Source organism: Triturus cristatus, chromosome 4_1 (genome assembly GCF_964204655.1).
Source record: "Triturus cristatus chromosome 4_1, aTriCri1.1, whole genome shotgun sequence".
Taxonomy (NCBI): domain Eukaryota; kingdom Metazoa; phylum Chordata; class Amphibia; order Caudata; family Salamandridae; genus Triturus; species Triturus cristatus.
In genome coordinates this window covers 914,029,572-914,041,908 of record NC_140585.1, presented here as the reverse complement: position 1 = coordinate 914,041,908, position 12,337 = coordinate 914,029,572, and the positions used below count along the sequence as shown (strand labels likewise).

General features: G+C 41.3%; 1 protein-coding gene across 2 annotated transcripts in view; it reads left to right on the top strand.

Moving 5' to 3' along the window:
• LOC146855791 (protocadherin-15-like) overlaps positions 1–12,337 on the top strand; it is a 261,208-nt gene that overhangs the window by 245,606 nt on the left and 3,265 nt on the right. Inside the window, exon 15 of one of the 2 annotated variants that reach the window (XM_085653701.1) lies at positions 6,855–6,875. The exons of the other annotated variant lie outside the window; for it this stretch is intronic. Coding sequence (XP_085509827.1) covers positions 6,855–6,875 — 21 coding nt within the window. The remainder of the gene's footprint in view (positions 1–6,854; positions 6,876–12,337) is intronic. 2 annotated transcript variants of the gene reach the window in all.

The following is a 12,337-nucleotide window of genomic DNA, read 5'->3' as shown; positions in this document are numbered from 1 at the left end:
TCAGGGGAAAGTTGCTGATCCAAAGATTTATTACCAGTTATGCGTTTCGACTGTCAGAGCAGTCTTCTTCACGATTATATGATGACCGGTGGGTTGTGCAAGCACAGCGCACCAACTACCCACGGGCGTGTGGGGACGGAAGGAGCAATCGAGTCTGTCTGTATCTCTTGCCTTGCTCACACACTGAGCACCATTGCTCTACATTCTTTGTTAAGAGCAGTCACTCACATGATGCAACTGACACAGAAGAAATAATTCACAGCCAAGAAGGTTACAGTGCGAACAATTGCCAAAAAATCATTACATTTCCTCCTATGTTTCTTATAGAAAATACAACCTTTTTTGTTTTAGAATTTTAGTTATGATTGGTTTTTTTCTTTTTATCATTTATATTATTTGCTCATTTTAAAAACATTTTCTTTAACATTGTTAACATCAATTCTCTTACGACAATTTTGTTTCAATTTGTACCAATTGTTCTCAAAAACCTTTTTTCTTTAGTGCTCAATGTACATTCACAGTGATTGAAAAAGTGCAAGTTCTCATAGATCCAAATTACTCAATTGCTACAAAACTAGATGACTCTTCGTGTTTATAAAGTGCACATGCATACAGGAATAAATCCCTTGATTTGCACTAACTTATACTTATTTGATAATAAAAGAGCTTCCAGGGGCCAACATTTGTATAAATTTGAACTCCTATCTGATGTGGGTGCTATGTCACTATCACATTCTCTACCATAAAGTGCATTGTGCAAGTGCAAAATACAACATTTCTCAAATTTGATTTATAACTATGCACCCTATCCTGTTACTGCTAAATGCCCATATCACTCATATTGACTTCACTCATCAAATTTAAAGTGCAAGTGCTAAAAAGAGATTTAAAAAAATCACCATATTGCACATATGTAACCAAATTCATAATCTAGCGAGTTTTAAAGTGCATGTGTCTATAAAAGTAGAATGCTATACAATTCTACAGTATGTCGCCATACTTTTAATCATGAGACCTTGACCAACGTGAAGAAGAAGGGGGGAGATAAAGTGCCATTGCATTATTGCAATAGGCTGAATCCTGTTTTGATTGCCTAAAATATGTAAGTGCATATAGCTATTTATCATCTAACTCCCCTATCCATTCTTAGATATACAAGTTCCGAGACAATAAATAAGTTTAATAAGTGAGTACCCTTTTCTGTTTCATCTATTATGTGCTCATGTGCTCTCCTAATGTAAATAACCAGCCCGGGGAGAGGCTGCCATTATATGTGGACATACATGTCTTCTTTTGAGTTGAGGCCATGTGGTATCTTCGTATGGAGCATAACTATGTATCTTGACTCTAGCTGCCTTAGTTTTAGTTCTCGGTTTCCCCCTCTCCTGTTCTTAGGGACTGAGTCAATTACAAAGTAAAGAAGTTCATTAATGTTTCCACCACAAACCTCATTGATATGTCTTGCCACTGGATAGGTCCTGTCTTTATTTATCACAGCCCTTAGGTGCTGGAGGATTCTTACATGCACCATATGAATCGTGCTCCCCACATATACCTGGGGGTACGTGCATTGTAGGATATAAATCACATAATCACTTCTACAATTAAATAAGCAAGGGATCTACCACAGCTTTTTAAGCAAGGGTGATTGGATTTCATTCTCATTTATGCCATGTTGGCAGGCCTTGCATTTCAAACATCTTGAAAACCCTGGGTTGGCTTTTAACCAGCCTTCCGTTTCTTTCACTTCGGGGCTACCAACCACCAATTGTTGTCTCATTGACTTTGCTCTCCTAAATGTCAGAAGGTGTTTGCGTGAAACAGTGCTGGCAATTGTAGGGTCATTTCTTACTAGATGCCAATGCCTGTTCATGCAATCTCTCACCTTGGCATGATAGGCATTGTATCCCATAATCATTCTTATATCATCCTTAATGTTATCATTTTTATTTCCTCCTGAATTCGGGAATAATAATGAATCTCTTGGGATCCCCTCCACCTTCTTTAGGGCTTGGTTCAGGACCTGATCACTGTATCCTCCTTGGATGAATCTCTGAGATAATTTCATATGAGCAGCTCTTAGGGAGGACAGCTCACTACAGTTTCTCTTCATGTGAAGGTGTTCCGCATAAGGAATACTTTGAGTTTCTGCGGGTGGAAGCTATCGGAGTGTAAGATGGAGGTCCCTGTCGAGGGTTTTCTGTAGGTACGACTGTGTATTCTCTGATTCTCCACATACACTTCAAGATCAAGAAAACAGACCTGGGAATCACTGATGGTACTTGTGAATTGTAAATTTAAGGAGTTTTCATTCAAAGCAGACACAAAGCTCATTGCTGTTTCTTTTTATCCTTTCCAGGGGATGAACAAGTCATCTGTAAATCTAGTCCAGATGCCTACGTTCTCCCTCCACTCTGCTGCATACTTAACCCTGAGCACCTGCTCCTCCCACCAGCCCATGCGTAGATTCGCATAACTGGGGGCGAAGCAGGTACCCAATGCTGTTCCCCTCACTTGTCTATACGTATGCTTCCCAAATAACAAGGTGTTCTCGAGGCACAGCCTAGTCATTTCAACTATCATCTCTGAGTGCTGATATAAATGAATGGGTCTTGTGTCTAGAAAATGTCTAACGGCCCTCAGTCCATCATCATGAGAAATGCTTGTATATAGTGAAGCTACCTCAAGAGTTATTAAATGATATATATTATATGTCCAACAAACAAAAATTGTCAACAAACAAAAATTGTTGTGCGCTCTCAGGCAAACACATGGTGGTGTTAGGCAAAAAATTATTTATTGCATCATAAACCCCGCGTGACGCGTTTCGACCGTCCTGCAGCCTTGTTCACATCTATATATATATCTATACATCTACATAGATCTATCTATATAGATATATATCTATATCTCTCTCTCACTCTCTCTATATATATAAATATATATAGATATATTTTGATAGTCAGCATGAACTCGGCTACCCATCAAGTGTATGGTTTAGGGTCAATGTTGCACATAACACAAGCTTGGTTCACCTTAGGGGATTGTTTATATGATGGCATTAATGAGGCTTCATATTACTGTGATCTAGTTTGTACTTACTTTCAGACCTCTAATGCCAAACTCATTTATAAAGCAATGTGTGCAAAAGAAGCTTGTGTGATGTCATCCGTGATGTCATCACTGATGTAATTTCAAGTGCCATCAGTGATGTTATAAATGTCATACAACATATCATGAGTGTTGTAATATGTGAGGTCATAAGCAGTGCATGGCGGCGTGCAAGTTACAGTTAGCTCTGTTAACTATAACTGGTGAATTTCTGTGGGTTTTTTTTAAGTTCAGAACGTTAATGTTGTCACTGAGATATTCACCTATGTCACTTTAACCATTGGTATTTTCAGTGGATTTCTAAGGTTTTTTCTTAACAAAAGCAGGTCTTTTTATCACTCCTAACTATAATGTTACTTTAACCTTTGTTTGTTTCAGTTAATATAGATATAGGGAAAGCATGATACATTTCTTAAAAATCCCCACATTACGTTATATTTTCTCCCTTCCTCCATAAAGCAAAATATTGTTTTCACTTTCTTAAAATAAATGACAGAAAAACAGGATCCTTACAATTTAACACAGTGAGAGACTCACAAAAAATATTCCTTGGTTAAAATGTTTAATTCCTTAGTCAACAAAAAAACATGGCCTGAAATATGATTCATGTGAATGAGCATAACCTGAGCTCAGTTTCCATAATTTTATTAGAATGTACCTGTCCCTCAGGAGTCCATGAATAACTTTTCAATAATAAAAGACAAGATGATTTGATTTCCTCACCACAGAACCTAAATAAACTCTGATCACCCACCTGCAACCCTTTTCTTCCTCCAGCTCCCTCAATTTGGAGGATAGGGTCAAACCAGACCTAAAATGAACCAAGCATTGGCAATTCCAATGGGTCATGATTATGAATGCATTGTCAAGCCAGATCTAAAAATCCATGTGGGTTATTGACTGCCCTCCTCACATTTGTTCTGCTGCCAGAGTAAAACACAATAAATTATCTAGTTATCTAAGACACTTTAATAGCATTACAATGTCATGTGCATGGCTCTGAAAGTTCAAGAACAGGCATCTGGATAAAAATAAACAAAATAATCACAGCTATGTGAGGGCAAGCACATTTCTTGTGGAAGCACACAAATTCTGCCTAATCAAAACACATACTCCTGGCTCCCAAAATGTGGGCCAGCTGCACTGTCAAGCCAGACCATAAAAATGAAGAGAGTTCAGGGCAGTAGAGCACCTAGTCTTGAGTACAAAAAACATAAGCACGATGGGCATTATTCCCGCCTCTATTTAAAGCGAACATTGTATTTTGATCTGTACCATGCTCTAATGCTATCTCTTGCAACATATTTAAATTAAGGTCAAGTGAGATATGAATCCTCTTATAAATCTGGAAAGTTCTAACTTTTTGAAGTACAGTTCCAATAGGCACCTGTGAAATGAGGGTTTGTTTAAAACACTGTAGCACTAATTCATGAAAGACTTGGTTAGCATAAGAATAGGAGATGGAATAAGTTGTTATTAGCAGATAACCAAGCTTTGAGCTTATAGGACACACTGCCAATTCTTGTTGAATTACAGTCATATTTGTTTTCCCTAAACAAAGGATGTTCCACCACAAAAGGCCTTCATAGGGATTCCAGTAACCAAGCTGGGGCACTAGCTGTGATTTTAATCAAAACCATTATAGAGAGCCTTGCAGTCAGCAGTTTGAACTGTTATTAACTTTTCTCCTGGAACTCTCACAATATTCATACTTTCTTCTATGGAAACTATCAAATTACAATCCCTGCACAGTTATCAGCTGAAATACACTCCCACAATCCAGTCAAAGGCCTAGGTAAAAAAAAAAAAAAACACAGGCTACTTGAGGAAGAGATGAGGGTACCCACTCACCATATGGCAGTGATGTCATCAGAGCGCTCCAAAATAAAAGATCATGAAAAGAATTTACTTTAAGAAAAAGAGAAGTGCCACATTTCGTGCGGTGCCAAATCTGAAAGAGACATTATTAACACCCAAGGGTCTAGTGCTCTTCCATGTGTCATACCACGCAACCACAGAACCGGGATATACAAAACAAACGCCATCACAGAAATGGGTTGCACACATGCACTCTTCTTCCACAGCCCATGATGAGTGAGCCAGGTTTGCAACAGCCTGCAAGAGGAAAACAACTCAGAGATCAAGAACTCCAGGTACATAGAGCAGGGTGTAGGATCTCTGGGACTATTCAGCTCTCTGCTGCCCAACACAGCAGTACTATCGGCTTTTCCTGCTACTTGTCAGAGGTCATGTTTGCCCAAACTAAAGCTATCATGACAAGTGGGCCTGTAGTACAGAGGGGTAAAACTACATTGGAAATTCCATTATCACACCTTGGATCAAGTGGTAAGAATACTATATGCTCTATACTGACTCAGTCACAAAGGCTTTAGTGTAAGATCCTGTTAGCTCGAAGATGAACTAGCTGGAGTGGACATAAAGAACCAATTCACTCCAATGGTATGCCCCAGTGTGAATTTTCTATTCTGTCTGCGCCACTGAATAGCACATTGGTTTCTCAGTATCTGAAACCAGGGTTATTTCCTAACTCCAATCCCTAGACCTTATTTATATGGAAGTGAAGCACAGTTATGTCTCTTTCCCTTAAAAGATCGTTTTCTAAAGAGAAAGTGTTCAGTTCAGTTCATAGGCAGCAGCAGACAGGGCCGTAGGGCGGTGCGACAGGTGCCACCGCACAGGGTGCTGGTATCCTGGGGGCGCCGTGATTGCAAGTTTAGTATGTTTTTGAAGCACATGCTGCAGCGTTTCTTTCCCTGGTAATTACCAGGCCTCACAAAAATGTCAATATAACTCCTGTGATTAATTATCTTCCTGGAGAGAGATCAGCGTTTTGAATAGTTGAAGTTTTGACTTATGTGAAGTTAGTGCAGAGGGTTAATATGCCTGCTGCAAAGAACGTGTAAAAAGTAGTTTGCAGAGTGTATATAATGTAAACAGATCAGCAGGTTACTACTTTTAGAAGAGACATCTTTTTGTTACTTGCAATTTAGAATTTAAAGTCCTAATATTCAACAGTGAGCTATTAACTTTCATCATAGAACTGCATACACAGTGCAAAGTATACATTAGAACATTGATTAATGTTGCATAAAGGATTCATTTGGCTAGAAATCGATTCCTATTATTAAAGAAAACTCCCAACTATGCAGTTTCTTTTTCGACTCTGAGTTTGTGCTTCTCCACACCAAGCACTCTTAAACTATACTGCCAACCAGTATGGATGACTTGTGACTCCTACACTTAGTCCTTTGGCTTATGTAACATTTCCTATTCACTGATTTACACACGTATGATTGATTGTGTCTGTGTAACGCGTGTGTGATGCACAGTGCTCGGACACCCTACACTGGTATGAGTGGCGCTATATAACTAATTCAACACATCTGAGAGAGTGTGGTTATGGAGACTTGGTCACTGTTAAAGGGTGCTAGTGAGAGAATCCGTGGTTGAGGTGGTCATGGGGGGGCGCCAACAAACATTGTCGCACAGGGCGCCACCAGCGCTAAAGCCAGCCCTGGCAGTAGATGCTAGGACTAGTTGCAGCAGGTACCTACCAGCACAGGCCTGCAGCTTGCATCGCTTGACCTTGTGATTGTCCATGCTCCGCATGTCCAATCTCTCTGTTGAATGTAGCTGTTTTGTCCAGTTTCCCACCTCCTTTCTCACAGCTTTTTTGCTTTTTCTCATTATTTCTGTTCTTTGGTTCTCCTGCTGCCTGAAAGAGTTTAAAGTGGTTCCAGTCGGTGAGTTCCTACATTTGGCAGTGTCATGTGCAGTAGGAGGAGAAGGGAAGGGTGGGAAAAGTTGCCTTTCATGTTTGTAAAGAGGGTGATTGGTTGCAGCCAAGGTGCAGCTTGCTATACCTTTACTCAGACCAGCATAAAGCATAATTTACGGTAGCATCACAGAAGACGGTTTAAAAGTGCAAGACACTGAAGTGGATCTTTTTGTTAATTTATTCTGGTCTGTAAGCATCAAAGCACATTAACTGTTAAAAAAGAGGGCATTTGTTTTTTTTCACACAGTTGCAACACACTCAGGGGTGGCGGTTACTTAGTCTCGATTAACTGTCTTTCTCAGAGCAGGCAGTCACATTTATAATTTTCCATAACAAACACATAAGGCACTGCCTAATTTCAGAGTGACTAGAATATACCTCTTAGTCTTGATATGATAAAATGGCTTTTGCCAAGAAAGAAGCAATACAATGTTACATAGTCTCCTACTTTTCTGTGTGGTGCTAAAGAAATATAGGGCTATGCAACTATTGTGTCAGTGATCACAGCGTGGGAGAGCTTCTTATACATTGTAGTCATTTAGGGGCTGCTTGGAGGATGGGTTACTCCCTCACAAACGTAACAGATATCCTGTCTGCTTTATTGCAAGTGCCACAGGATATAATGCTCTTGTAATAAGGCGGCCAGTAGATCTTTGTGACAGAATAGCCCGTACACCAAAGTCAAATCAGGCCCCTAGGGTTTTTAGAAATTAGGTCTAATCATGAACTATAGCTTCTCCAGCTCAGTCACAGGATGGTCTCTTTGAGCTCCAAGCTTAGGGTGTGCTTGCCCATAATTACTGCCAAGTCTATCTGCTGAGCAGGCTTCACTAACAATGTTGTGATGGTGAGTTCACTGAAAGAGAACAGGGGTGAAAAGCTGTCTTGTCTGTGTTGCCTGCAGGTGACATCACAATGTTGAGATGAGTAGTCAGTCACTCCTGTGCCCCCTCGAGTACTCCACCCCTTCTCATTTCCCGGTCATCACACATGGCCAGTCTGCTATGAGAGATCTGCTGGCGCTATCTTAAGAACACCAACCAGAGTCATGTTCTTTTTCATAGCTTGCAGGCATCGCAAGGGTCACTTCTGGTATAATGTGTGTCTGGTGTGGATAACAGGTAACTAAGGTCAGCCGATGCAAAGTATGCATTTCTTGCAGCAAGTGACAGCATTTCGTTACAATAGTATATATATTACCTACTGGCAGTCGCCAGTAGGTAGTTCTAGTTAGGACCAATTATCCATAGGAAAATATATATATATATATATATATATATATATATATATATATATATAATCAGTATAGCTCAAATGAGCAGCTTGCCACACACTATTCCATACAGCGTGCATAGTTAAAGTAGAATTTCTCCATTATACTGTACAAAAACGACCATCATTTTGTCAAATGGGCTACTGTTGCGGTGACTCAATACTAGTCAGTGGTGTGTCTAGAGTGTTTAGAATTCAGCCAGCGAATCACGATCCATTTGTCTTCTTGACCACTTGTCAATTTTATGATCTTACATTACAGGCTAAGTTTGCCAATATCCATACTGCACCTGTGTCCTTTCCCGTGAATCAGTGTCTGAATTCCACTAAGTGAGACAAGCAAAAGCTATAAATACAAATTAAAATAAAAGTGGCCCAGGCCAAAAAACGAACGGAAATTTGATCACTGTGAGCTTAAGGCTTGATGTGGTAAAGCTGATGCACAATGAAGAGTGACCTCAACCATTAGCTAAGTAGCTGTACATGTCCATTAAGGTGGGTTATCAGAAGCACGGTGGTGCAGGCTGAGGTCACTTGGTTGCTAGTCTTACCAAAACAGGGCCAGGACTCGGTAAAATAGAACATATAAACCAGTTTGAGGATGATTTTAACTTCCTGGACACAATCAGAAACCGGAGCCAGTGGCGCCCGAGGGAGCGGTCCAGTTGTGGTTTCAGAGTCAAGAAGCATGCATGGTCACTAAATGTCTTCTATGGCTCTGGCTTTTGGTTCCAAGACTGGAAAACAATGGGTAATTTGCCACTGCTGCCAATGTTTAGCTCCTCCCCCTTGCTGGCCCTCCAGGGACAACCCCGCTCCTTCATCAGCAGCGAGTCCACACAAAGTACAGGTCAAAAGCCTGAACCTCTTTGATACCCTGCACACCCTCCACCCTGTCACCTCGTACTTACCTCTCTCCCTGTCAGAAAGAAGCCCAATGTTGCATCAGGGGCTGTATATTTGCAACCAGTCTCTAAAATGTCCCCACTGAGGTATACTCGGGATCTCTTGCCTTCACATTGGAACCGAAAGCATCGCTCGCCTTGGCTCCAAAAAATGGAGCATTTCCTTTCCATTATGAGCATCACAAATGTTTGAATGACTGAAAGCGAGTATAGAATGTCATGCAAATTTAACTGCAATGTACTGATTATTTGGTGCACAGGCAGCAAGGTGCGACTCTGTCTACAAAAATATGCATTGTGCTCTCTCAGACATCCGTCTTTTGTTCAGCTTCCTAGTCCTCATTAAGGCCCTCTTTCCGATGTTTGAGCTCATCCCAGTTTTGAGTGCAAACTCAGGCGGGGACTCAGAGTGGTGGGCAAATTGCACACCACACTCTATTTGCCTGTAAGATTTTTTACCAGATATAAACTGGTAAACATCTTCTAGTGCAATATTGCAGAAATTAAATTCACGCACCTTGGAAATGGTTGGAGGAGGGCTGTTCAATTTGAATTATTATTAAATTCCTTAGTTCAAATGTCAGCATGATATGAAAATTGCACACCTGCTAAATTCCACACCATAACGTATCGGTATTTAGCAGGTGTGCAATTTGTGCTTGAGATTGCACACTTCTCGGAAAAAAAAGAGGCTAAACTGTGTTTTTAATACACGCCCGTCTGTGTGTTACCATTTCTGATTGCACACCATGCTTAGGGCCTGAGTACGATTGCGGTCGGACGAGCGTCCGACTACCATCACTGTGGGAATGGAACGGACAGACATGTAGTCGGCAGTTCCTCAGCAGGGATCGCCCCCATTGTAGGGATTACGGTCAGATTGATGCCCAATGGGCTCCTTGAGCCTGCCGGAGGAGTCGATCAGTCCCTCCGACCGCTACACTCCGACCAACCGCATCATAATGCGACAGTCAGACCAATATCCTAGCTGCCAGGCAGACCATCACCGACGGCCTGTCAGTTGCGGTCCGCCCGACATCCTAATCTGGCCCTTAGTGTCACCGCTCCACAGTAGCAGAAGTATGAACATGGCAGTGCAGCGAGAATATAAACATGTAGCAGCACTGTTGTCCCAACATAATAACAACCCCTGCCACCCCCAGTCATACCGTCCTGCCCAGCTCTGCTCACTCCATAGAAGTGTGGAGTATGAAAGAACAGTATCCCTCAAAAACAAGACAAAGGTATTTTCAATATTTTCCGAATTGCAGTCTATGGATAATCTTAATAAACGATGCTTGTAGAATAATATCATAGGACAGCTTAAAGAGTTAATACTCATTGTGTTTATATTTAAAAAGAGAACCCAAACTGCTTTACAAAAACTAAGAAAAATGGAAATAGAAAGCAAATTGTTGTGTGAAGAACTGACTTTTGACATTTTGCAACTTTTTAACCATCGACAAGTGGCTTCAGTAATTTTTGGCCTTCTCTTTGAACACTTCTAGTAGGAGCTGTTGCGGACATGGAGCCACTCACCGTCAAACCTGGAAAAACAAAATAAAACACTTTGTGCACGAAACTTGAAAAGCCCATTCAAATGAATGTACCTTTCGTACAGAAAACAATGACTGCAACAGAGTGTGACGCAGAGAAAACTCCAGCGAGTTCTGGGATACCTATAACTGCAGTATCAGAGTTATAAGTCTCCCTTTGGCTTTGTGACATCACTAAGGGTTCAGCCTGCATCCTTGTTCTCTGTGATGTCACTTCAGAAGCTCAATACAAGTAGCTATTGTGCCACAAAAAGTGTTTTACACCATCCGTACCACACATCCTACTGTGGCATTGCTTTGTACTGTAGACCTTGACATAATGCACAGTCTTGTTTGTTCCTTCTTCTTTTGACATCGCTCCAATCATTTCCTTCTCCTCAATCTACAATCTAGTTTGTTGTTATTGTTTGCTTAATATGTTAGAACTCTTTGAAACTGGCCAGTTTCTGCAAGGACTGGCTGGTTTTATTCACCTACGACTTCCTCTGAGTCTGGTATATGTTATTGCTCACCTTATGAATGTCCCTGCTCTGTTGAATACTTGGTGTGTACAGGTCACGTGTGATATTGTTATAGCAAACTTTGAGTATCTCTGCTTGGGGCAGTGCACTCCCCATATAAAAAGCTTTGGTTTCTAATGCCCGCCGTGTCTTGTTTCTCAATGCACAACGTGCCAAGTGTTATTGTTCGCCCTTGGCCTCTCTGGCCACACGTGAGTAATTCATGAACAAGAAACAAGTTCATATGTCTGAGGCGCATCGTACAGCCAGACCTCGTTAATCTGCGCCTCCTTTAAAAGTAATTGGGCTCATCAAACGTCATGGCCGTCAGCTTGTCCAAGCTAGCAAGCGAGACCAAGCCATGAACACTTAAAAATAGGACTGATTTAGACTATGGCTAATGAACTAATGGGGCCGGCCACTTTAAATAAAACTACATATATGCAAATAAAGTGGATCACTTATACACATCTTGTGATTGTCACAGAACCTGATGCTCTAAGATTAACTGGGCCTGGCTGTATATTTGGCGCAATTGCACGGAAACTACCACTTCTAAGCACACAAAAGTGCTTCCTGCTGAACGCCAGAGCTAATGCAAATCGATCCAGACACCTTAGCTAACAGGTATTCTTCCAGGCACCTGGGCTTACGCATACCCGGCTTAGTATGAGTAGCAGCACCAATCCTGCTTATGCGCATCCTGCTGAGCAGCAGAGGTAATAGCAATCCCACCCAGCACCAGATCTAAAGCTTATGCCAAGCAATGAATGTTCATTAAAATACCTTAGCTAATAGTTTTTCTTCCAGGACCAGGGCTTGTGCACGTCCTGCTGAGCACTGGACTCTATGCCAGAGTCGGCTAGCAGTACCTACAGCTAGCACACATAGTACGGAACGCCACTGCAGGGCACCTTGGAGAATGCATGCTCTACCAGGGATAACAGGTTATGCAGATTTTGCAGTGCACAAGAGGCAATGCCAGTACTGTCCAGCCACACAAATTCATATATCAGTTTCAATGTAGACGGACCGTCTTAGATCAGAAGTACCTAGCATCGGTCACAGCAAGACATACCTGGATTCAAACAGTAAACGTCAATATAGCAAAGAACTGCACAATTACTATACTAGCGGCTAGTTGACGGGCGATGTAGCCAGGATTAATCTTGCAGTGCAGTAATGTGAACACTT